Source organism: Contarinia nasturtii, unplaced genomic scaffold, assembly GCF_009176525.2.
Source record: "Contarinia nasturtii isolate CC-2019 unplaced genomic scaffold, AAFC_CNas_1.1 Cnas_scaffold_695, whole genome shotgun sequence".
In the NCBI taxonomy this organism is placed as follows: Eukaryota; Metazoa; Arthropoda; class Insecta; order Diptera; family Cecidomyiidae; genus Contarinia; species Contarinia nasturtii.
The window spans coordinates 6,121,607-6,149,429 of NW_022198046.1; the positions used below are offsets into that span (position 1 = coordinate 6,121,607).

General features: G+C 32.1%; 4 protein-coding genes across 5 annotated transcripts; 2 read left to right on the plus strand and 2 right to left on the minus strand.

The window, feature by feature from the left end:
- Positions 1-931: 931 nt before the first annotated feature.
- LOC116341444 (DNA-directed RNA polymerase II subunit RPB2-like) lies at positions 932-6,842 on the minus strand. The gene is made up of 11 exons (XM_031768551.1): positions 6,395-6,842; positions 5,836-5,969; positions 5,675-5,761; positions 4,375-5,614; positions 3,602-4,295; positions 3,331-3,523; positions 3,005-3,271; positions 2,687-2,946; positions 2,365-2,623; positions 1,996-2,271; positions 932-1,923 (listed from the first exon to the last, which is right to left on the minus strand). The coding sequence occupies exons 1-11, from the start codon at positions 6,411-6,413 to the stop codon at positions 1,837-1,839; spliced, it is 3,516 nt and encodes a 1,171-aa protein (XP_031624411.1). The 5' UTR covers positions 6,414-6,842; the 3' UTR covers positions 932-1,836.
- A 118-nt stretch (positions 6,843-6,960) lies between these two features.
- Positions 6,961-11,769, minus strand: LOC116341445. Of its 2 annotated transcripts, XM_031768552.1 has the most exons (6): positions 9,649-10,851; positions 9,457-9,556; positions 9,071-9,236; positions 8,749-8,885; positions 8,057-8,677; positions 6,961-7,935 (listed from the first exon to the last, which is right to left on the minus strand). In XM_031768552.1, the coding sequence occupies exons 1-6, from the start codon at positions 9,744-9,746 to the stop codon at positions 7,729-7,731; spliced, it is 1,329 nt and encodes a 442-aa protein (XP_031624412.1). In that variant the 5' UTR covers positions 9,747-10,851; the 3' UTR covers positions 6,961-7,728. The 2 variants fall into 2 exon arrangements, with proteins under 2 accessions (XP_031624412.1, XP_031624413.1); XM_031768553.1 differs by lacking the exons at positions 9,071-9,236; positions 9,457-9,556; positions 9,649-10,851 and adding exons at positions 11,134-11,321; positions 11,426-11,769.
- Positions 11,770-16,039: 4,270 nt separating this feature from the next.
- On the plus strand, positions 16,040-16,851 carry LOC116341387. The gene is made up of 5 exons (XM_031768443.1): positions 16,040-16,255; positions 16,335-16,411; positions 16,480-16,548; positions 16,609-16,698; positions 16,758-16,851. Exons 1-5 carry the CDS (start codon positions 16,123-16,125, stop codon positions 16,818-16,820), a joined length of 432 nt encoding a protein of 143 aa, XP_031624303.1. The 5' UTR covers positions 16,040-16,122; the 3' UTR covers positions 16,821-16,851.
- Positions 16,852-23,475: 6,624 nt separating this feature from the next.
- LOC116340585 lies at positions 23,476-27,480 on the plus strand. Its single transcript, XM_031767159.1, has 10 exons — positions 23,476-23,974; positions 24,056-24,143; positions 24,210-24,407; positions 24,483-24,554; positions 24,629-24,897; positions 26,082-26,483; positions 26,549-26,636; positions 26,704-26,901; positions 27,003-27,074; positions 27,172-27,480. The coding sequence occupies exons 1-10, from the start codon at positions 23,627-23,629 to the stop codon at positions 27,462-27,464; spliced, it is 2,028 nt and encodes a 675-aa protein (XP_031623019.1). The 5' UTR covers positions 23,476-23,626; the 3' UTR covers positions 27,465-27,480.
- Positions 27,481-27,823: the final 343 nt, after the last annotated feature.

Genomic DNA, 27,823 nt, shown 5'->3' on the forward strand with positions numbered 1-27,823 from the left:
GAGAAAAAGGCCAAGTTTTTATAATCTTCATAAAAGAAACAACAACAACAAATATTAAAATACATTAATTGGTTTTCCTCAGAACACATGTTCGTTCGCTGCAACAGTGCAACAGATTGCAGTGGCCCCCATTCGATGGAATGCAATTGCTTACATAAAAATGGTTTATTTTCAATTCTGTATTGGTGAATGCATGTCAAAATAGTGGAATTCTTTTTTAAAAATAGAGCCACTTTAATTGTTCATGGAAGATAAAACAATGATGAGAGAGTGATGCAAACACAAAACAATTAGTGAGAGTATAAACACCGACAAATACGATTCAATTGAACCAAAGAATCCATTCAATTGAACAAGATTGATTAGTGCAGGCGCATATCAATCAATATTGTTGTTTTTTTATCAACAAAAATATCGAAATAGACATTATCCGAAAGAAAAAGAATATCTCCATCTCCTTCTCTCTGTCTGAGGAACATTGGACTAGAAAGCAGCTAGAAAATGAAAATATTTATTGAAATCAAAACTCGAAACTTGAATACCGCATAATAAACTCAAGTAAACCAGACTCCTTCTGGTGTTGCTGGTATTTATTTAAAATTTTGTTTATTATTATTAGCTTAAACCAAAAATATCGACCATATGACGCACGAATAATTTGCCGCTATATATTTTTCCTTCTTTTCAACCGAAAGAGAACAGCAAATTAAGTGTATTTTGAACGTGATTTTCCAACCGGTCATTGAATTTTCATGTCAAAACACACATGTTTCAATATTGTAAAACAATGAAGTCAGACGGAAATTAGCGTCATACGTTAAAGAGAACCATCAATTATCCAACTAAAATGTTTCTTTCAAGTTTGCGTATGTCTCTGCTTTGAATTTATGCAGTTGCATTTGTGCGTCCGAGTGCGCAATAAACAAATGGCAGCTGAAAATGTGTACAAGTGTAAATAGACGGGGATACTCAATGTTTGAAAGGCTGTTCGTAAATTAAACACCAAATCTTAAAACGACACTCGTCAATTCATGCGAAACAAATAACCGCGTCTCGCATTCAGATGTTTGCACATGATGCTCAACGCAGCCAATAAATTTTCCACACGGTGAACGTTCTACTTGTTAGATGCGTAATTTTAAAGATTTATTTGCGTTTCAATGTATACATTGTTGTTTGACACTTTTTGTTTAAACTTAAATGATTGATTGTATAACATTTCAAAATGCTTTACAACAAATCTGAGTCTGAGATGAAGAGTCTTTTTATCAATTGGCACTGTTATAAAATTAAATACATTTTGGAATTCAGTTAAAAATAGTTTTGAAAATATGCGCCACGAAATCCGAGACCGTCATACAATTTTTCATAATATTTTATGTCATTTTGTCGATACGCAATCACCTTACAAAATTTACAAAAAAATATATTTCTTTTTTCATTTTCTATTTTTGTTGTTAGGAAACCGTGAAAACTTTTGAAGTTAAGATACTCGATTTTTGTCAAGAATAATAGAAAAATGATTGTTATTGTTTTTGTCTTAAAATAAGTACGTGCGGTGACGTATGTGTTCATTTGAAATGTTAAAGGGAAAAAAATGATTTTCGTCTCGTCAAAGTGCAACGAATAAAATGGAGTATTCGAACTTGAATGCGATCAAGTTGTGTTTTAATGAAATACTCGCTGAGTACGTAAACGTGCTCCATAAAATGCAAGCGATCTCCCCTTTGATACATTCATTTATGAGTTCTTGTCAATAAAAAGTTGATTCGGAAAACTGGTCGTAGTTTTTGTTCGGTTGTTCTATCTTAAACTCTAACTTCATAATGATGGCGTCTATGTGAAAATTCTCGGTGCAATATTCATAGACATCAGCTCTTGGATAAGCAGCTTTGTGGCATATGGTAACTTGACTTGCGTAATCTGAATGGAAGAAGAAAAATATTTTTTTCTTGTCACTAGCATTTTCGATTGGTATTTATAGTCTAAACTTACTGCGCATCTATTCTCACATCCACGGCATTCGAATTTGTTATTCCTTCTGCTGATGGCAATTAAACCGCAATATTCGCAGACATGCACACGATACGGATCGGAAACTTCGAAAAGACGCTCCCTTAAGAATTGGGCGGCACCGTGCGATATTTGGCAATCACGTTCCATCTCGCCAAAACGTAGACCGCCATCGTTGCATCTACCTCCGACTGGCTGCCGGCACAAAATTTGCGTCTTGCCACGAGATCTTGAATGAATTTTGTCATCAACCATATGCTATATTCGGATAAACACAAAATTATTATTAAAATTATTTGTGAGAGAAAATAAGCGGGCAACCAATATGATTCAATTGAAATAAAGAATTACCTTGAGGCGCTGGTAATAGGTTGGTCCGATGAAGATTTGCGACTTGATCTTTTGACCCGTGTGACCATTGTACATGACTTCATTGCCTCGCATATGATAACCGTATTGTTGTAAAAATGTTGAAATTTTCTGCACATTTACAATGTCATTGAATGGAGTCGCATCACCGATTTCACCTTTGTTTGATACCAGTTTGCCTTGCAAACACTCAATCAAATGGCCAATTGTCATTCGAGATGGAATTGCATGTGGATTGATGCTATTGTGAGGATATTAAAAAATTGAAAACGGGACAAAAAATACTTCTTTAAATATAAATTACATGATATCGGGACTGAGACCTTCGCAGGTGAATGGCATATCTTCTTGACGATATTGCATTCCACAGGTACCTTTTTGTCCATGTCGCGAAGCGAACTTATCACCAATCTGTGGGATTCGTTCTGATCGTATACGAACTTTACAAAATCGATAGCCATCTGCATTGGTTGTCATCGTAACATGGTCAACGATGCCAGTTTCATTGTGTCGCAATATGGTTGACACATCATGTTTTGAGTAGTTTGTCACTTTTTCGTCCAACTGCAAACAGAAAATAATTGGAAAATCATGGAATTATAGATGACTTTTTTGTGCATACGTCGTCAATCTCTGCAGTTGATTTCATGGTTTTTCCAATGATAACATCGTCACCCGAAACTCGAATTCCTGGTGCAATGAGACCATCTTCTTCTAATTTATCGTATGATGCATTGCTCATCCCTTTGCATGTCCTCCGATCGGGCACTTCAAATTCTTCTTCATGAGCATCGACTACTTGTTTTTCCATGCTTTTGTATGATCGATAGAAAACAGAACGGAAAAATCCACGTTCAACAGCCGTTGAATTCAATATGATACTGTCTTCCTGTGAATAAATGTTGAAGGTTCGATGAAAAAATTGCAAATTTTATTGCAATCACTTACTTGATTGTAGCCAGTGTAACACAAAATAGCGACGATTGAATTGATGCCAGCTGGCAGTTCGTTGAATTTCAAATATTGCATTGATCGTGTTGTCACCAGCGGTTTCGTTGGATAATAAAGTATATGCGACGATGTGTCCATTCGATGATTGTAGTTGGTGATATAAACGCCCATCGCCTGCTTGGTCATAGCACTTTGATAGTTGAAACGAAAAAAAATGTGGTATTGACCATTGATACGAATGCAATTTTAAGTAGATTTGGAAACTTACCTTTGATAGGTGTTACGTGGACTTTGATTATGATCGGGAAATGGAATAATTGAAGCACATACACCCAATATCATGGCCGGATGTATTTCGCAGTGTGTATACATCGAACAATATTCAGATACTCGATTTTCTCTCATATCGTTTGGTGACATTGCTATCATCGTTTGTTCCTCTTCATTCACATCGATGTATTCAACTACACCGGATGACACCAATTCTCGCCATCCGTAATTGTTATACTCTCGATTTTTCAGCAATTCAATGTGATCTTGTTTCATAAGCAACTGACCATTTTCGACAACCATCACTGGCCTACAAATTCTTCCGGCATCGGTATTTATGCGGATTTCTTTGTCTCGTAAATCACGTACGATTGACACCTCCGATATGAGCAATTCGGTGTTACGTTTCAATTGTTTCAAAAATCTCATAAAATCTTCGGGCTTGTGATGTACACCCACCCAACAGCCATTTACAAAAATCTTGGTGGCATTTTGAATGTCTGATGCTGCAACGATGTCCAAATTTTCCATGCGCCATTCTTCCAAAAATTCAAGAATCGGCTGTTGATTTGAACCAACCGAAATGTATGCCATCAATGCCAAATTCTTAACCAAACCAACAGCAATCCCTTCGGGCGTTTCTGCCGGACAAATCATACCCCAGTGTGTGTTGTGCAATTGACGCGGTCTACCTAATATTGAGACGTTTTCAGAGTAATGATTTTCATTAAATCACTGTGAAAAAAAAAGTTATGTAAATTAAAAACTCACTCATTTTGGTACTTCTGTCAATTGGTGAATTTATCCGTCTCAAATGAGACAATGTCGAGGCATATGTTAGCCGATTCAGTACTTGAGATACGCCGCAACGATTCTGATGCGCTTTTTTCTGATCGCCCCAATTGCCGGTTGCAAGTGAATAACGTAAACCGTTTGTAATGATCATTGGTTTTATGGCACATTCTATCTTATAGCTTCTATGCAGATCGACATACTTTTGTATATAAAATTTAGCTTCTTTCACTAGATTCCTGAATAGACCACGAAATAAAAATGCCAACAATGGTCCGGCTAAATCTAATCGTTTGTTTCCATAGTGATCTCTGTCATCACAGTCACGCCGACCCAATGCTGCCATCAAAAGGCGATGCATCATGTAACCCAAATAAAATGCCTTTTTCGTTTGACATTCATGAATTCCGATGTGTGGCAACATTTCGTGTTGTAAAATTTCTTTGGCATATTTGATACGTTTGTCTCTGTCGATGCCCGGTCGTGCACCTCTAGCGCCAATAAAGTCCAATGCAACATTTTGCTCTTGAATTACAAATGCCTCATCAAGCGACGCCTTAATAACTTCCATCATTTCATGATCATCAAAATCGTAAATAATTAGTTCCAAAATATCACGATCAGGCACGTAGCCCAAAGCACGAAATACAACCATAATCGGAATCTCTTGCTTAATATATGGTAAAATGGCGATAATCGGTTGGCCAAAAGTTGATTTTCGACTGATTAGCTGACGTCGGGCCATCATATTCACCCAAAGTGTTGTTGTTGGTCGCGATGTATTCTCCAAACATGATCGAACTTCAGTTTTATACGCATATTTACCGTCCTTCATGCTGAACACATACACTGTATTCATTGCCATTTTTTCTTGAGCAATAACGACCTTTTCTTCGCCATTGACAATGAAATAGCCACCCGGATCCAATGGGCATTCATTTATCGCCGTCAATTCATCATCAGCAAGTGAATATAAATGACAGAATGTTGAACGCAACATAACTGGAATCTTTCCGATGTTTACTTTGGGATGTTCCACCACATTTTGTTCGGTGTCATCGACCAATTTCGAGACTTTAATATCAGCATACAATGGAATTGAATATGTCAAATTTCGAAGACGTGCTTCATTTGGCAAGAGATTATTTGCTGTGCCACATTTTTCCCAATGCACCGGCTTACTGAAGTAAACTTGATCGAATTTAACCACATGACGAACCTAATGAATACACTCTCTTCTATTAACTGTTTCATTGTAATTTTAAAAAAAATAATTTACCGTCTTTTCCATTTCACCCGTAATATATTTTGGCTCTTGTACTACTACAATCGGTGGCGTATCGTACACAATTTGCTGTATCGATATCTATTATTCAATGATTAAAAAATGTTTATTAACATTGATTTTCATTTGTTTCGCGAATAGAAAAGTATACAAACCTGAACGAATTCATCGTAACTCTCGATTTGTTGGCGCACAAGACCATTTTCATCAAAGTATGCATTGATTACGATCCAACTGGCCTCTTGCCACAGCTCAGGAAGAATTTCGTCATTTTCCACATCCAAATATTCTGTAAAGTAAACATTTCGCTTGAATTCATTTCTGGAACCAGTTTCATTTTAAATGTCAAATTTTAAGCAAACAATTCGCAATATTCTATATATTTTCTGTGTATTATGTCGAGACACTAGACTTTGGCACCATAATCAACAATTAGAAAAATAATTTTGACACTTCAACTTTTTTTGTTGAATAAATTCCCGAATTCAAAAAAATCAAAAAGTCAAAACGTAGTCAAATTATAAGAATTGAACGAAAACGTAAAAAAAATATAAAGAATATTGTCTGGAATATGATTTGATGTTCATTTTGAATGTTTTTGTTTTGTTCATTTTATTTCACATTTTATTTGTACATTGGCTGTAGCCAATTGGCATCGTTCACATTAATGGTGGGTGACGTATCACAATTCGTAAGTAAAAAATAAAAATTTACCATCCTCATCGTTGGTCATTTTGATTCCCGAAATCCGAAAATGATCGGCAACCAAAAATTATTGAAAAATGTGTATAACCCAAAGCACTGCAGTCAACTGTTCAATGAAACTAACGCAATACCACTGTAATATAAATGACACATCGAGCGAATGGTGGTTTATATTATTTATCTCATTTTGACTGTGTGCATGTTTTGAATGTGACAGATTCAGGCGCCTCAATATTAGTCGACCAAGTATTGTAAAGTAAATAAACAATGGGTGAACGGGAGAAAGAGAGAAATATGAAATGATGAGAGTTAAGTCTCAAAACTGCAGGCAACAGCAAAAAATAAACAGTTGACACTACAACATAGACGCACAAATGCAGAACGAAATTGAATTCTACACAAATGTTTGATATCATATTTTTTTGATGGAGACATTTTTTGTGGTGTCAATTTCAAAGCAAAAATCTAAAAAAAATGTTACATTGATTATTTAAACGGTTTTATAGCACAAAAGCCTAATTTGTAAAGTAATAAAATTAATTTTTTTTTCTTTCTATTAAATAAATCCTTTAATATAACATCATTTTTTCATCATTTTATTTCAATTGACAATAAAATACAGAGAATGTATACATATATATATTTATTCATCACGCTGGTTTCACACTATTTTATCTTGGTTTTGGTTGTAGTTGATTTTCTTTTACAATCAATGAGTAATAAATAATGTGATGAAAATATAATTTAAAATATCTCTTTCTATTCTGTCTGGTTCTAAATCGTTCCTCTACATCCATTCAACTTTTGCTCAATCGGTCAAAAACACTGCGATTGCCATTCATCGACTTCCATAATATATTACGTAATATAATGGTTAAATTTATCAACAAATCTATTTGATTTCATTAATAGGTGTTAATTGTTTTTTTTTTTTAATTAAAATTACACTGGTTTCTTTCATTTACTTCAGTTTGGACGAAATTTTGACGAATTTTATGTCGTCTTTTAGTTGCTTGAATTTGTTGGATTTTTTTTTTCAAATCAGTATTTTATTGTAGGTTTTGTGAATGAAATACGGATGGTGCATTTTATAATAAATTTGCTAGCTTTGAATTGTGTGCTAGGAATTAGGCTATTGTTTCACCAGTTTTAATTCGTTCATTTTGTACTACAAATACTGATCTATATTTAAAGCGACTAGGATTATGCCATTGACAATCAAATGCATCTTTATCGCTCGATTTTGGTAAAATGGTTTTCGTTTTCTTTTGTGAAAGATTTGATTTTTTTAAGGTTTATAGAATAGACGCCTTTTTAAATTAAACATCACTTATTTAATGTATTTATGGTACTGTGGTCGATGACGATGCTGCTGCTGTGGATGGGGATGACTGTGTATTGTTGTTCACAGGTTGAGGTGTAATTGGTTGTGGATTTGTTGAGTTCATCGTTTCACCACCGGTTAGAATTTCGCTGGGAAAACCAGTCACCTTTGATTCGTTTTGACTCGCTTGTAATCCATTTGATTCGCCGAACATTGCATTGTTTACCTGAAAACGAAGATGTTTATTTTTATTATTTTTTTAATTCCATTTATTATGATTAAATATTAAAAATAAATGAATCATCGAAATGAATGAGTTAAAAATCTGTAAATGTTTGATTCCTTACGTTTGAATCGTGTTCTTTTTTTGCTTCTTGTTGTTGTACCAATAGATCACGGAGTGTTGCATCGAAACTGCTTAGATTCGACTTCAAAATCATCACATCACTGTTCACCCGTGTGACAAGGCTATCAAGTTGTCGATTCGCCAGCATGAATTTTGGCCATTCACTTTCAATGGAATTGACATGTGATGATACGTTCGCGAAATTCTCAGTAAGAGAATCTAATTTGTTCTTATGATCATGCATTTCATCGTTTATGCTCTTGATTTTTTCGCTATATCTATCATTCAATGCGGCCAATTGACTGGATACATTTTTCAAATCGTTTGAACATTTATCGGTTAAATTTTTCATCCATGACAATGTTTCATTCTGCAAACCACTTGTGAAATTTGATTGCGATGCATTTTTTATGCTGTCAACACTATTTTGAAGTGCATCCAAACGTACTTTATCGCTTTGCTGGGCGGATTGTATACCCGAGTAACCTTCTTTAATAGTCTTCACATCAGTTTCAAGAGCTTGAATTTTGGCACCAAATCCACTGACCGTATTTTTTAAATCAATCGCCTTATCTCCATCTGGACCGTCACCCTTACGGATACTGTCTTTTAATTGTGTGAACTGCAAAGCACAAGAATATCAATAACAATTTTAGTTGCAATTTGAAAGTAAATTTATGAATGAATAATTACCTCCTTTTCGACCGTTTCAATGCGCTGTTGTATTTCATATATTTTATTGCCAATGGCCGTTTGGTTCTGCTCCAATGTTTGTAAACTTTCGTGTAATTTATGTAAAGTCTCTGGCATATTCGAGCATATTGCAGACGCTGAAAAATGAGAGTAAATAGATAAAAAGTGTGATTTCAAAAAATGACGTAAATCGTTAAAAAGTGATTAAAACGAACAAAACAACAACAACAACAACAAAAACGAACGAGAACTTCATCACAAAATGTCAATACAAGCCAATAATAATGTTTGGTTGCAAAAATCATTCACAAAATCAATTCACCTTGTTCTAATTTTGTACGATGTTCAGAAAGTTGTTCCCGCAGATCGAAATATAGCCAATACATTAACGAAATTAAAAGAAAAACGCTGAAAATGAACAGCAATGGGACACAGGTTCGCAAAAATGAGTAATGCTTTCGATGACGCTTCGCTATTTGAATTTTCGACTATGACAGCCACATTCATTGTAATAAAATAAAATTAAAGAGAATTAAAAAAACAGGGAAAACAAAATGAACGTTTTTATGAGATAAATAAGATTATTGAACGTATGAATGCACATTGCCCAGCATTGAAGTGTGCGCTTGCATGCTGTGGCAGGCAGGCAAACAAGCGAATATTTCAAAAATAGAATTTATTTTTATCAAAGAGTTTTGAAGAGTATACCAATGAATATTCTTCTTGGTCGTCTGTGGACACTGACAGCAATTGATCCTGTGAATTGATGCCATTTCCAGCTGCTTGTCGTTTGCCTGAATTACATGCTCTATTTAAAAATATCAATGCAATTTAAGTGTTTGTGTATTTTGGGCTCACACTTCAAGGTCAATTATATAAATATATATATAGATTTGATACCTTTTTGCTAGGCTGTGGGCAACAAGTGCATCTAATTCGCGCCTTTTTCGCATTTTTTTACCGCTCGATCGAAGCGGCACATTCACAGAATCCATCATTTACAGTTCAATTTTTACTATTTATCACTCGATTTATATGCTTTTCAATTGTTTCCTCCTCGAAATCTATTCGATATGAAATTGCGTTCTATTTTTTTTCTTTTTCGATTCTGTTTCAAAGCAAAATAACCAACAGATTAAAATCTCGTAAATGTTTTGGTTTCAATCCGGAGGCAATTTGATTTTATCAAACCGTCTACAATCAAATTGAGAACAGCGTCACTCACGCGCACTAACTTCAAAAGCACAATTAAATGTATGTCACGTGATCCTTCCAATAGATTTTCTCTGTCGTCATACTTGCGATGTATGCAATGTCAGCTCGTTTATTATTTATGTGATGGAAAGGCCCATTTGCTGGGTGAAGTAAAGAAAAAACGCTGGTTCACTTTATGCTGGTATGTTTCATTCCATTTTTAGCACTTTTATGCTATTGGTTTTGTTTTGATTTTCGTTTTTTTCATCGATTTTAAAATCTATTACGTTTAAACGGCACAATTGGACGAATTGATATACTAAATACTTGGGAATGTAGTTAACACGATTTTAGTTTTTTTGGAATGGTAAAATCAGAACACAAACGATTACTTTCAACAATTGAACGAATTATTCATTAAATTTTACAACTAGAAACTGGCAAATTTCGGGCAATTAAGGTTATTTTATTTATATCAAGAGATTGACAATAAAATATAACACAATTTTGAAGCTCTGTCAGGGTCTTTACGAATCACAATAAAAGAAACAACACGACGACCACTTGAAAACGAGTTTTTGCTTCCCTTTACTGTTCTGACTGAACGAGAATTGGAAAAGCTTTCATTCTATACACTCGGTATTGCTCCCCCGTTTATGGCAATTTGCCGCGCATGCGAATTTGCTTTGCATGCATTTTCCATCAAATACACGATATAATCACTTCACGTACTCAACCAAACCCAATGCACTCATATGTTGAAAGAGAGAGAGGGAGAATATGACGAGTTTCGTATTTTGATAAGATATACAAAGTACGTGTCAGTGTGTAGTGTTACGTTGAATACACTGACGTTTTTTACTTAATTTTTTTTTCTGCCGTCGAAAACAACCGCACTGAATGACGGTTAATATGCGAATGTATGACAAATGAATGTCGCAAAACAACCAAACACAAATCTACGAATCAATCGTGATGTAAACAACATTTTGTGACAACGAAGTCCATAAAAATTATTACAGTTAATCATATCGTACGATAATTATCATACCCAGATAGTATATCATTTGTGAATGATTTCATTTGAAAAAAAAAAAAAAATAAACGGAGTTTTAAACATTATCTTCTTGGAATATTGAATTAAAATTTTCCGCTATACGTTATTTGTTAAATAGCAGTATTTTTACTCACATTTTTTGACATCTTCGTTCAGTTCATGGTATTCAGAATTCATGATGGCTAACATATATGATAACGAAAACAACCAAGCAGCAGATATAATAATGCACATCCAAATGCTCACATATTTACAATTGAATTTGATAAATTCATCAGTCTCTTGGTGATTTAGGCGATTATTTACTTTTGGCCTCGTTTTTCTGAAACAAAATTTTCAAGTGATGAACAAAATTCGACAAGTGATGAACAATCGCAAAAATAGATAAATGGCCTTGATGCTTATGTCATTATAACTTGTAATTACCTTCGAACTTTACGTTTCTTTTGAAAAGCTATTTCCGGCAACTCTAAATCCGATAGCGATTTCAAATCATCGGATAAGTGAAGCAATTGAAATGATTCAGCACTGTTACTATGACGATTTTGCATTCTTTTTACATTTATCATTCTTTGGGAGGACCTAAAAATACACCTTATTCAATCTACTAAAGACACTCATGGGATTTTTTTTTACAATCACAAGCTGATTAAGCTAAACCAAGTTATTTTTCATTTAATTTGTAAAAAAGACGATTTTTTAAAGTATTTTGTTGATTCTATTGCTTTTATTCTGGAATTATTGCTTGAATATTCCCTTTGTTTTGCTGCATTCACGAGATACATGAGTTTTTGAAGTTGACAGCTTAAATGTCAAATTTGAGTAAAAATGGCTGCGTACTTGATGCGATACGAACTGTACATTACGCGTTATTTTTGAAAGCAGCGGAATGCTTGATATACGAAAGAAAAATAATAAAATGTTATTTTGTGACACAAATTATTATTGAATTAGGATCTTTAATTAATTTAGTTTCATGTTCTATTTTCAACCAGTAAATCCATTCTCTTTATTATGAGTTTTATGTTTTCCTTATTCTTAGGTTAAAGTTCGGGTAGTTTTTTAAAAATGAGATTTTTTCTATTTATAACAATAAAAAGATGAATTACGTCACATTGATATGATAACCATGTTATTTACAGTACCAAAAAAGGCAATTAATTGCCAAAAGTAAATTTTGTACTTGTTTCGATGTTTGGCCAAACTATAGATTCGATCCAGTCTAAATAGTATGAAATTCTAGTATAAACAACTGGTAGCGTTGAACAACCACTAATTCGAAATGATGCAATGCCAATAATTTCGGCTAAATATTGACGACCCGGAAAATGTTGAAGGGATCCTCCACTAACTTCATTTTTTCTTTGCGCTATTGCCATTTTGAAGAGTTGTACGATTTGCTTGTTTATTAAAGTCTGCAAGCACTGCGTTGCATTCGGACAGTGGTATTGAGTTCAATTGATGTTCAACCAAGACTGGCGATCGGACAAGCTCTTAATGAAATAACAGTAGTTACAAAAAATGTCAACAGGGGATTGTTTATGATGAACTTACGGTCAGCTGATGTTGAACCCCATTGTGTAACGAACAGATTTTCATTTGATTCGACGTCACTAATATCAGTGCGCAAGCATTCTGGTAATACGTCATTGTTAAAGCTGATATTGGTTTTCGTCGAATCAAGGCAAGGTCATTTTTCTTTGTAATAAGCGAATTATCTGGATGCTGGATGATATCCAATTGCGCAACGAACAAAAAGTTTTGAAAAATGCTGTTTAACTTTTTGCTAGTTTTCCGAATACCTACTCTGTTGATGTCAATAAAATGTGATTTACAAACTCACTCTCCAGAAGCTGAAATATACGTAAATAAACATAATATATGTATATGTTTATGTACGATCAACAATATTTAAATTTTAAAAGAGCTTAATTACCCAAAGGAACAGTTATAGCAATGGCATTAAACACCAAAAATATAAATTGATCCATGCTCAATAGTTAATAGAGCGTCTTGTGACACACTATGATTCCTCAAATCTATAACTAATTTGTGAGTGAGAATGAACACCAACAAATAAAAGTGATGAATGCTTGTGGCTTTGAATGCTCTTCATTCACTGACAATTTTTTCGAACAAAACTCGTGTTATATAAATTACGGCAATAATTATTATCCAATGAATGTATACAACGATGAATAAGATTTTTCAATTAAATTATTAAATATCGATTATTGTTTGCGGTATAAATTATTCAAACTTTCATCTTTTGCAAATGTATTTTCACCTTTCAAGAGAATCTTTAATGCGTGATGTTTCGCTAGTTGTCTGTTTATACTTGGAAAATCTGTTGAAGTAATGATTAATCGGTATTCCCGTTTTGTTTTTAATTTTTTCGTTATCGATGTGAAATTGAACCTGTTTGTAAATGAAACATAGTTTAGATAGTGGCATGAGCAATTTCAATTTTTTTTTCGAATTAACTAGGGGGTAATTTGGTTAATTCTATCTTCTTGGGAACAAAATTGATGATCGAGGTAGGGGAAGAATTCTCGTCAAGATATGTGAAGATGTCATTAATAATCCGTTCTCAAGAGCAATAGTTCCATATATTAAACTAAAGTATTTTAGAAAAATGCGATTGATTTTCATTTTGAAATAGATGCAATAATAGCATGTGAAAAATAGAACTGTGCACGTACACATTCGTACATGTAATGAATAATTATCAACATTTTAATCAAATTAAAAACTCCTTTTAATGACTTACTTAAATACTAATTCCTTTATAATGAATAGTCTAAATTATTACGGAAACTCAGGTAGGGCAAAAATCTATGATAACTTTCTTTGAATTTAGCTAGGAATTTAGTTTTCGTTTGTTTTTGCAGGCTATTTCAACATAACAGAAAAAAGACACGAATTTAAAATGTTGCCCCATAAGATTGCTTCTATTTTGATTTTTTTCGATATTTTTGGATATAATTCCGGTTTTTCTCCCCTATTATTAGCTCACCGAAAGATTGCCCCCATCATTAATATTATGCACATAATATTTGCAGTGCTTTTTACACTTTGTAAAATGAATTTAATAATTATGCTATTGTCATCAGTGACAATGCTTCAAGTGATCAATAGTACTTTGAATTATTCTGTAATGATGTATACATATTGGATTATTATATTCGATTCAAATATTCATCGAAAGGAACATCACCATTTCTATGAAGTTCTTTGTAAAATCAACAAATTCTATTGCTGTCAAGAAAATATCAATTTAAGATATTATTTAGTGAAAATGTTCATATACTCTTTCTACTCGATTTTACTCATGGTTCTGTTTAATTTCAAACAACACCACAGATATCTTTATTTGGTGTACATGAGTTTAGTGAAAATCTGTGAAATTCGAATGTGTTATTATTTATTTTGTCTCGAAATGTTACAATATCAATTGAAATCAATTGATACGTTGATCTCAAATGTTGGATTTGATTTAAATCGATTGAAACGGATCAGAGAATACCATCATTGCGTATATGAAATGACACATTTTTTGAATTCTACATTTGGATTGTCGCAAGCAGCCGTAATTTTATTTTGTTTTTATTGTTTTCTGACTTACTTGAATTGGTTTATTGAATACGCTCAAATTGATTACGAACAGTATGGTACAATGGAAATAATGAGTATGAATGAAACGCTTTTAATTATTTATAATTAAAAAACAATATGACAGTAATTAAACTCTTTCAGTCACATTATGTTGGATATTAAGTCCTCCGATGTTAGTCTATTTTTTATCTGAGATTACGACGCGGAATCACCTCATCGTATGTTTGATTTAGTCGAAACAAATTAAGCTTGTATATTTTTTAATTTATTGTTTTAGACTGACAGTGTCATTTTTCATCTAAACGAGAATTCTTTGAATTATGATCACGTTTTACAGTTGATACAGGTAATAAAATGAATTGACTCACGAAAAATATTGAAAATTCACTTTTTAGATTGAAACAACGCAATTGCATTTAATTCATCATTCGATTCGACTCCATGCTAAAGGCCTTTTTACGGTTAACAGCAGAACCTTTCTTAAAGTATATCTATTTTTTGTCATAAATGAGTTATTTCTCATATTGCATACCCTTTTTAGCTTACTGCCACGTGTATCACATACATGGTTATATACATTCAACTTTTATCAATTTAAATAAAACATCAGCCACACTACTACCAACTTCTTCACGATTTAGCTTTATTTTCTAATATTCATTCAATTATAGCTCAAAAATGTTTCTAGTGACCGATACTGATCGATGTTTTAATCAAATTAAAAACTATTCATTACTTTCTTTCTTTTATTTATTTAATTTCTTTATTGATTATCATTGCTGTCGGAATCATTTTCGTTTATCAATACATTTTATATAAATTTAAAGTCCCTCAACAGAAAACTCAGTTAGTTTCAAATACATTGTTGGATAATTTCTAAAATGCTTTCCGCTAGCATAAAATACGCTTTGACTTTTTTCGATGCCTTTGGCTATAATTCAAATTCATCCACGCTATCTAATCGCAAAGTGGCGGCTTATTTTATCTATATCGTGCACATATTGTTGGCAATATTTTATACACTTTACAAAATTCGTGTGATGTTTCTAATTTCTGAAATACCTCTGATGGACATGTTGAATTCGATTTTTCAATATTCATCGGCACTTTATACCTATTGGTTTATTATTTTGGATTCGATTTTCTATCGAAAAAAGCATCAACTTTTCTGGGAAATCTTTAAAAAAATGAAAACATCACATCAATGCAATACAATCATTTTGTGTTCGATATTAAAAATGATTTTATATTACTGTTCAACCACTTGTTGTTTCATATTTCTTGTTCTTGTAACAATTTATTCAGTAAATGATGTAATGTATGTGTACAATATGTTGGTAAAAATGTGTGAAGTGAGAATATTTTATTACATGTTCTGTTTGGAAATTATAAACGTTCAACTAAAAACAATCGAAAATGAATTGATAAGCGGTAAAAAGAGGATACGTTCATGGCTTAAATGTAAACAATTTAAATGGATTCGAATATATTACGAATGTGTGAATGACATGACGAATTTGTTGAATGAAATGTTTGGATTTTCACATGTTATCAACATTTCATTTTGCTTTTATATCATTCTTACTGATATAAATTATGCGGTCACACACTACCATGACCTACCCACATTTGAGATCATAGGTAAGAATATCGTTCTTATAGGTAAGAATAACTGAAGTAAACTCTAATATGAAAACTAATTTTATAAAATATCCAATAGCTATGGCCCTTTGGATGGCAAATTCACCACTGATAATTGTTTATTTATCTCAAAGTGTGACACGAACTTTTACGTTGGTATATTATTTAAATTGAAGACTCTTATAACTATATTATTGAATCGAATTTATGTCCACACTTCTTAGGTACAGAGCATAACACATCATTTGAGTGAAATGAACATATGTGTTTATAACGCTACTCTCTTGAATCAGGTGATAAAAATAATTAATTCAGAAAATTTTCAAAACTCTTCAAATTACTATTTTTTCTAGATTGAGACATCACAATTGGACTTCATGCATCATTCGATATTTTTTCATGCAAAAGGGTTAATTTTGATCAATAACACAACATTATTAAAAGTAAAAAAAGTGTTCAGCCATTTTAATCAATCAACACAAACGGTTTTCTTTTATTTCAGTTAACTGGCGCATCTATTGCATTAATCGTCATTTATATTCAATTTTATAAATACAAATTTTAGTGATTAGAAATGTATTTTATGTAAATTCAACCACCCACTCACGCCTACCAGTTCATAATAGAAATGAACATACATTAAGCATTCATTTGAAGAACGACACAGAGAGGAAATTTACACGAATACACTTACAGGTTCTGTATAATTTTTGACATTTTACGTATTGTGTATAATCAACAGAGATATTGTACACTGTCTGTATAATTCGCTATTGATTCATCTGTCAACTCATCTGGCAACATTTTAGTTGCGCTGACATATAAATCAATAGCGAATTATACAGACAGTGTACAATATCTCTGTTGATTATACAGAATACGTAAAATGTCAAACTGTGTGGACATGACTAAATCCAAAAATATTTCCAGAATTCAAATATTAAAAATAAAATGATCTTTTTGAAGTTTGAAATGATTGAATTATTCCATGTAGGTTTTTCATTTCATTTATTTTAATGAGTTATAAAAAAATTCATAATTGCTATAATCGACGTTCACTTTCACAGTCGACTTACCGGTTTATGATTATTTCTTTATCAATTAATTGTTTCAATAGAAATTGACATCATGAAATTAGATTGGTTGAAATAATTATTTTTATGTTTGATTCACCTGATAAAAAATAAATAATCATAATTACTACTCCAATTTAATGGTTGCTTCTCGTCATTATTTTCAGGCATAATCTATCATTTTAAATGCAGACTTTAAAGAACATAGAAAGTATTTTGTTTTAAAAACGCGTCATGCTGCCCAATCAAATAAAGACAATTTTATTTTTTTTCGACATTTTCGGTTATAATTCCGCTTCATCTAAATTATCGAAAAATAAGAAAATGGGTTATTTTATACCTATTTTTCATGTTCTATTGTGTATGTTATGTATAATTTATGAAATTCAACTATTCTATGAGCTAATAAATGAATTACGTCCAGTTGAAGCGATCAATGGCATATTCGAGTATTTGTGTTCAATGTGTACATACTCCTTTATTTTGATGGATTCATTATTTTACCGAAAAGAGCAAACACTTTTTTGGGAAATTGTTGGAAAAATGAGTGAGTCTCATCCACGTTTTCATTCTTATCGATCCTTTGAATTGAAAACAGTTTTGTATTTGTGTACGAATATTTTGTGGATTATAGTGATTTGCTCACGAGATTCAGATACAGACGCATACAAAATTGTAGTTTTTTAATTTTTCTTGATCACAATGTGTGAAATGAGAATACTTTATTATATGTTTTGCGTGGAAGTGATGTACAATCAGTTGAAAATTGTCGAAGATGAATTCAATGTAAATAAAAGACAAACCGTTTCATCGATACAACCATCGCAGCGATTTAAAAAGATCCGCGAGTGTCACAGTGGTGTTCATGAAATGAAAAATCATCTAAATAAAATATTTAATTTATCTCAATTATTGGTTATTTCATTTTGTTTTTACATTTTATTTACCAATTTAAATTGGCTTTACTCTCATTATAAAGAATTGAATTTGGTGTACATTTTGAGTAAGCTTTGACATAAAAAATTTTTACGCAGTTGTATATAAAATTAATTTTTTTCACAGTTGATTTTATTTGGATGGGTCTTTGTGTTCTATTGATATTTTTCTTATCTGAATGTGTAGCCAAATATTGTTTCATGACCAAAAACATTGCTTTTTATTCAAATAAAAGTAATTTTAATATTTTCAATGATATTTTGTTAAAAGAGGTACCTCACTACGTTTTTTCGTTTAAGAATTTTAATATACTCACGAGAAAAATATACTTTCAGGTTGAAAATACACAGTTACATATTATGCAGCATTCAATATTGTTAAATGCAAAAGGACTGTTCACAATTGATATCGGCAACATTATTAAAGTTAAATGTTATTTTCAATAAAATAATAAAGATTTCGTTAATGTTGTTTCTATCATTTTAGTTTGCTGGTGCCATCATCACTTACATATTCATTTACATCCAATTTAATTATTAATTAATAACAATAAATTCCATTGTATATCCCAAAAGAATCAATAATCTTTTTGATATTTTTTTACAGAATATTTAAGCCACACTTACAGTCTACCATTTTTATTATCTAAATAAAATCAGAAGGGAACTATCGTACCGAAATTATGCCCAAACTGTCACACTGCTAGCGCCACGACGGATTACAATGTAATCTACACTAAGTTGCCGCCAAATAGTGAAAAGACTTTTGCTCAGTTGCATCCAACGGACTAGAGCTCCATAGTTGTCCGTAGTGGCGCTAGCAGTGCTAGAGTTTTGCATTTTATACAGTCTCTTATGGGGCATAATTTCGGTGTGGGAACTATGCTTACTTGTTTTATTTTAAAATATGAGTGGTTTTTTATCGTACATCAAAAATTACACTGAAAAACGTAACTACAGTATATAAATCGACATTTTCTTCATAGCGTAAAAGGTTTCATTTTAGATTTTCATTGATTATATCAAAAATTGGGATGATTATGCTGATATCCATCGTTCCAAGCTTTATCTAGAGTCGGCCTGAAATTGAAATAAGATTTGAAATAAATTTCAAGTAAAACATATTGAACGCTATGATAAACAGTTTCAAATTCTCCCTTCTTAATATGGTGTTATTTTTCTAAAAAAAATATTGCACTTATCAATAACAAATTAAAATTATGATGAGCCAATTCATTCATCATTTTAATGATTCAATAATTCCACTGACTGGTGAGTTGTTTGTTCGTAGTGTAAAAAAACCCGGTAATATGATGACTACTGTCCGTTCCTAAATCTACGACAACGCCATCTCTTATTCTCCATCTGTTGCGAGTTTTTTAACCAACCAATATTGATTGGTTCAAATTAAATAGTTTAATATACATTCAAAAAGGGTTCAAGTCTAATCCCGACTATTTGAAAAATCCTCAGGTAAAATATTAAAACAAAACTTGAAACAATTTTTCTGAATTCATTTTTTAATTGTTGTCGATTTCATGGAGTAAAACATATAGAAACAATATAAACAGACAAACATCACACTTCATAACAGAGGAACGAAACATGCTGTGTATGAAAATACTAATACATTTGGACATACTCAGCTTCGTTTCTGTGATGACCACTTTAAGCGTACATGTGATGCTTGTGTATGTATTGTTTCTTTAACCCTAGCCCAAATGACGCATTTTTAAAAAATTACATGAAAAATTCTAAAACACGCTTAAACTATCGTTAATGGTATTTATCTAATGCCAAAACTTTATATTTATTGTTGGCATTCTCTGTGTTAACATTTTTATGGAGGGTCCAATTTTTTTTCGCCTTCGGACTGGCCGGTTAGAGGGTTAATCTCCACAGTGTACTGTCAATTTCTCTCTCTCTCTTTTTTTAAATACTGTCTCAAAAGTATCTAGATAGATTTCAAATATCTGAACCAAACACTGGCCGCACTGAACACATTTGCGTTTATATTATGAATGAGCGCAACACAAACGGCGGATATGGGAAACGCGTATTCGATATCTACTATATCAACTACAGTGAACAACATAGTAGCGGTAACGTTTTTACGCAATGATGCGATTTTAAAGTTCCGATAAAACCTTATTTTGGCAATTATTAGTGTATCAATTCGCATTAGCGCAATGATTGACGTACTATGTAGGAGTGTCTCTCAATTTGAATCGAGATTCAAACAGGTGGTTGTTTCACTGTTCGTTATTCATTATTGTGTGTGTTATATCAATATGTAAATGATGGAAATTTTCACATTGTACAAATTGATATAATTTGCATTTGGTACCTTAAATATTAAAAGATTATCGATGTGGACTCACAGTCTAGAAAGCGCGTTTTATACAGAAACATTTTATTGTCGCATATTGGATTGCTCTCCTTCTTCACATGTGGAAAGAAATCATTATGTTGAAGGGAAATCCGAAATTAATTCAAATTAGATGTTTCTGAATCAAAGTTGCCATGGTTGCTACGTATTGAGTGGGGCAGATTCCATCAGAACAGATCTCCAGGTACAGCTTGACCCCTTATATTATATTAATAACATATTTAATAAAATAATGGAATCTTTGCAAATATGCTATTAACATATTTTCAAACATAATATTTGTTCCTATTTTTCTCCACACTGGCAATGCAATTTATTTGGCTCAATACTAGAAATACTAGCAGAATATTTGCGTTTTTGTTTATATAAGAAGAAAGAAAAGAAACTAAGAGAAACTCAATACATATTAAATGAAACTAAATATACTAGAAATTGGTGTCTATCCCCTAGGGTGAATGGGTGAAAGTGATTTTTTATAAAGTATATTATATTTTGTAACAAGACAATATTACTTACCTCAATATATGCGCCGCTGCAGATATGTACTTTTTTATACGCGAGAATGGAAACCACGAACAATTAAACAACGATTATATTTTTATAAAAATTTGATCACAAATAGTAATTGTAATAAAAATGATGTATATGATAACATTACGTTTGCTGTCTATTTTTAGAAATTTTCTGGTGTTCGTATACAAACAAAATAACAAGAATCAAGATTGCAACACAAATGCAAATTTTTTTAAAGCACGACATATTTTGATTTCCTGTATTTTCCACAATATGTTCGTTCGGTAATGTATCGTTAACGATTCTCACAAAAACTGGACGCTCGCCAATATGATGATTATATGTAGCCATTCCAATTACCAAACTCCAAATGAATGAAATGAACTGAGTCTACATTACTCTAAGGTGAATTTGCTCTTTAACAGTTGAATTATGGCATTTGAAAAAATGGAAAATATGATTGCGCGTGGTGTAAGAAATCATGGAATAAATTAAGGACAAACAAAACAGTATCGTTGTTGGAGAATAAATAAGCTCTTTCGTGATATCAATTGTTCAATTGTTTTTCGTCGTTTTTGGTGGAGAAAATACTCGAACAGAATTTATTTTCACATGATTAAATAACAATTAAAATAAGCAAAATTGATATTCTTCCCTTGTGGAAATATTTCGACTTCATAGCCGACTATAAATTGACTAATTTTGGACAAAAATGGCTGATATTTCAGCCAGCTAAGTATATGAAATTGACTTTTGTCAACTATGTTGACTATAATCACTTTCAGTTAACTCTGAAACATAACCGACTATATTCGATTTCAATCATCTATTGGTAATTTTAACCGAATAAAAGTGATTAAAATTGACTTAATTTATAGTCAGTCAGTCCCGTTAGACTCATTTTTAACCGTCTTTAATGTTTAGTCATTTCATTTAAAGTTTGAAGGAAATTTAAAAAGTACAGGTCGTCATTTCGTTCATATGTATTTCGCCCAAAATTTTTGCAATTATGATAAATTTGAAAAAGTTCCAGCATAAAATTGTGCGTTCTATGAAATACAACTCAACATTCCGGCTAACCTTCGATTAATTCAGATTAAATAAATAATAATCTAATATTCCTATAACAAAGAATAATCCCTGACTAAACCCACTAATTTTATTTTCTCGTAACCTTTTAAGTACACTGCATTAAATTTGGGATACAAAAAATGGTCTGGGATCTATATTTACTGTGCTTATTGTAGCAGCAAAAAATGAAGTGATATGTATGTACCATTTTCTCTCTCTTCATAATATCAGCTGATCAAAATTGATTACAATGTAAATTGTTAACAAACATGTGGCACATATCAATTTTTTATTGTTAGCTCGCGTATATGTAGTTATTAGTTACATTCATCTGGAGTTGTTATTAGTTAAATTTCCATAAAATGAATGACAATTATCACATTATTTGACGTATATTCAGTTAGAATGATGATGATGTCACAAACTCTCAAACTATGAGTACATGTATTAACAAAGTGCATCTATTGTCTCATGAATAAAAAATGTGACAATAGAAAAGTATAATGATTTATTATTTAGTCTTTACATCAATTCGTGCAATATTATTTGATAAAAACATATGATATGAGAGAAAACACATGTGAGATAGAATGTCAATAATGCGGAACCAATATGATACAGACAAAAAAGGTTTATATTTTTGCTGAAAGCGATTTTTTTACAGAAACACAATGGATTAGATTTGTAAAAAAGCACACGTTTCATTTAAGTGTTTGTAGAATTTTTCGTAGAAAAACGATAGGCAATTACGCAAGTAGTCGGTAAAAAGTGAGGTAGCTATGTGATGATAACCTCAGCATAACCAAACAACCTTGCAATAAAGAATTTTTCAATTCAGGTAAAAATGCGAACAATTTAGGAAATGAGGTTTACCTAATGAATAACACTTTTTTCAAAAGAAAACAATGGTCTGCTGAAAAACTGCAAACAAATTAAACATATAAGTTTCTTGTACGTATTCAAATTGATGATTCACAATGTGGGTCTTAAAGCCATAAACATAGAAAAAGATAAAGCAAGGCAAAATGATAAGTAAGAAAGCCGAGATCAAAGACACCAAAATGCTATAATATAGTTAGAACCAGCGTACAAAGTACGTCAAAATAAATTATCGCATATACGTCTACAAATATTTTGCGATGTATTCAAACTCATGTAGAGAATACAATAGTGGACGTATAATAAAAACGACAGTGTGAGAGAAACTGGAATAGACCGAAACAAAACGATATAACCAAGGCTATTTGTCAGTTGTGATCAAGCAACTGGTGAATTAAGTCGCTTTTCGTTTTGATTTACTTAAATTGTTTTTGATTTTGTGTTTGAATTGCGGTGCTTCGCATAAACAAACAAAATATCCACAACAAGCACTTATCATACATTTTTTGATATGTTTTTTCGTAAAAATTATTTAATTTTTTCGGTTGTTTCCGTTTGCATAATCTACAGTCATGCATTTGACATCGAAAAAGATTTAGTGTTTCGACTATATACACGCGAAGACCCGGTTATGTATTTTGCATTGAAAACCAGTGGAACACCAACAATTTCCGAAACACCGTTCAACCCAAATCGATTGACGCGTATATTTGTTCATGGATTTCGAAGTAAAGAAAAAGTGATTAAACGATACACAGAAGCCTATTTGGGAGTCGGTGACTATAACCTTATCGCTGTTGATTGGATTGAAGGAGCCTCTACTTTTAATTACTATTCGGCAAAAAATCGAGTTCGACCTGTAATTTGAATTTATTCGATATTAAATTGTTCAAGTTCCAAATGTCACGCTTGTTGATGCAAAACCTATTTTTGAATTTAGATTGCTGAGAGGTTGGCACAATTAATCGATCATCTTGTTGCACATGGAATGAAATTGCAAGATGTCACAATGATCGGGCACAGTTTGGGTAAGAGAAACATTTCTTCTTCGGTGGAACACAAAATATGAATATATATTTTTTTAAATGTCAAAGGTGCACATATCGCTGGTCGAGCTGCCAAGCAACTTAAGTCGGAGGGAAAAATAGCAAATATAATTGGCCTCGATCCAGCGTCTGTTGGATTCAATTTCTTCGAAAGAAATAAGAGATTATCCGACTCGGATGCTGACTACGTGCAAATAATTCACACTGACGGCGATAAATTCGGTTTCGCTAATCCGCTTGGCCATGGTATAAATGTTTTATCTTACAATTATTTTGTAATATAACGAAAGAAAGTTTTAATGAGAAAAATCCAATTTTCAGCCGATTTTTATCCAAATGGTGGAAAGCAACAGCCAGGCTGTCCATTAAGAAATCGTCTGACAAATCTTATCGGTAAGTTATATATTAGCGTCAGATTTTTTTCTCGCGGAACTTCCTCATATAATGTTGATTTTTGTTTGTTTCAGAAAAATGTTCACACGTTCGATCGCATCATTTGTTCTTGGAGAGTTTGACAAACAATTTTACTGCCATACAGTGTGTATCATACGAAGAAATTAAAGACAATCGATGCACATTCAACAATGTCGTAGCAGTTATGGGTGGTGACATTACACAAAACTCAACGAAGGCATACGGAATATTTTATTTAGAAACAAAATTCTCACCGCCATACATCATTCCAGACTACAGAAACTTCAATAACATTGAATTCATTACCTATCAACCACAATCGTAATGGGAAGAAAACGCCCGAGTTTAGACAATATTTAAAACACCAGAATTATGAAATTGACCTCATTTTACACGCTTGCATACAAATTCATATATGCTGAAATAATTGAAACGCATTTATTACTTTTCAAAATTCGACGGCACCAAATCATTTTATGGATTTTCACAAAGATTTTATTACATATCTCACATTCAATTGCTTTTGATTCAATACATTCTTCTTACATAACAGATGAAAATAGGCAAAAAGTGCATAAACGCTAATGAACTACGTTTCGTGTGGAAATCTTGCGTGTTGTGTTTGTTTATAATGATTTTGATGCAAGATACCCCCCTCCAATATACATGCCGAACTTAATCAACTGCATCCCATCGCTACATATTCACATGACGCGTTTATGCTTATTTAGGTTACATGTTATGTTGCATTCTTCTAGACGCATATGCGCACGCTGTTTTGGAAATGTCAACCATTTTTTTTATTAGTTCAATCAAATTGTACTACAATGTTTTAAAAGAAAAATTGTGAAATAATGGTTTTAAATTTAAAAAAAAATTCGATTAAATTTTGAGGAAGTGACACATAACAAAACCTATAAAAACTGAATTAATGCTTTTTTTTGTGTGTAAAAAAAACAGTTTATATAAAAAAGTGTTTCTTTCAATGGTGAAGAACGGGCTAGGAACACAAAACGTTTTATCTGTAAGCAGAGATAACAGCAAAATATAATAAATGCATCAATTAGAGTGTGTAACATGTCGGTGTGATAATATGCTATACTTTTGTGCTCATAAATATTGACTGAAAAAATATTTTGTGAATATCCTGGAAATGTGTACGTTTTATTTTGATTATGAAATATATATGATCTGATGCTACTATAGAAAACCGTCTTTGTTAAATATTATATGCGTGCCCGTTTGTATGTTCAAAATATTGTGGTCTATTGGTGAATACTATTTCCTCCCGGGAAACTAGTTTGACTTTTTTTTTAAATTTGTTTGATTAGATTAAATAACGTCTATATATACAAACAATAAATAATCTAAAAACTACGCTGCATTCAGACGTCTCGTTATTAGTTTTTGCTTATCTCTGACTAAAAAGAGCATCATAAGAGATAACGTGAGGAAGTCCGTTAAAAAACTTCAAGATCTCAGTCACGCTAGTCTAGTTGAAAAAACAACTTTAATATCGTTTTGTTTCTCCCGCCCAAAATGCATGCAAGTGCAACAACGACAGTTCATTCTCTGATCATTTGTCTATGTTTTTTTGTATTCATTGTGTCCAAATGTAATGCATTCGATGCAAACGAAGATGTAATATTTAAATTGTACAAACGTGATAGTCCGACAAAATTCACCGTTTTACGAATAAATAGTGATCATTCAATTTCGAATGATACATTATTTGATCCGGAACTCCCAACTCGTATTCATATCCATGGATTCTTGGCCAAAGAGGAAATTATCGATCGCTATCGCGAAGTCTATCTAAGCGTTGGTGATTACAATTTCATTGTGGTTGACTGGATGGAGGGTGCTTTTACGCTCAACTATTTTATGGCAAAGGCACGAGTGAAAGATGTAATCAATTTGATCGTACAGTAATTTAAGTTTCAAAATAATATGATAGTTATACTTTTTCAAAGGTGTCCGAGAAATTGGCTGAATTAATTGAAGCCCTAGTTGATTTTGGAATGGATTTAAAAGATTTAACACTTATTGGACATAGCTTGGGTAAGTAAGACAAAGAAAAAATGATTTTTTACTAATTATTTACTCAATTTTTAACATTCATTCAAAGGTGCCCATGTAGCAGGAATAGCTGCAAAAACAATGAACTCAACTGAGAAAATCGGCATTATAATTGGGCTGGATCCAGCATCAGTTGGTTTTAATTTTGCCGAAAAGGATAAGCGATTGTCTGAAACGGATGCGGACTATGTACAGATCATACATACCGATATAACGAAATTCGGAATGGGCAAACCCATGGGACACGGTAACATATATAATTTTACATTTCTTTGAATTCAATACTAACAATTTACACAATGAAATTGGGTAAATATATTTTTATTGAAATAAATTCATATGTTACAGCTGATATATACCCGAACAGTGGCAAACTTCAACCGGGCTGTAAGAAACGCAACATAATAACCACGCTGTTTGGTAAGTAGTGGCTATTGTATACAATTTCAAATCAATGAGAATACAAAACGTTTGTTATTTCCATAAATTAAACGTTAAATTGGTGTTTTGATTACAGATAAGTGTTCACATCATCGTTCACACGAACTATTTTGGGAAACGTTGAAAACGAATTTCACAGCAATCAAATGTGCGTCGTTCGAAGAGATTATGCAAAATCGATGCACATTCAACAACGTCACAACGATTATGGGCGGCGACGACATCATATCAAACATCACAGAAAGACCAAATGGCATTTTTTATTTAGAAACACATAACAGTTCACCATTCGTAATAACTGATTACAAATTATTCAAAAACATTCAGATCACTTATGAGGAAAATCATTATAATCAAACATTGATTTGAAAATTTAAGTTTTTTTAGTGACTTCGAACTCGAATTATTTCATTATTTTATATTTAAAAATGCATTTTAACGAATTGTTTTTGAAAAAAGGTAAATAAATATTTTCTTCTTATAAAAAAGTAGATCAAACAATATTTGTCAAAAAAATTCTTTTATATTTTTATTGTTGTTTGGATGAAAGATTGGAAGATTTTATGAAATCACCTAATTACTTCCCATTATTTAATAATTAATGATGGAAATCAACCACTATTACTACTGACTTTTGATGACTAATTAGAAGATATAATCTCATTTGAAATCTGAAATCGCTACTATAAATATGTAAAATTTTCACTGCAATGATGATGAGTGTAGCT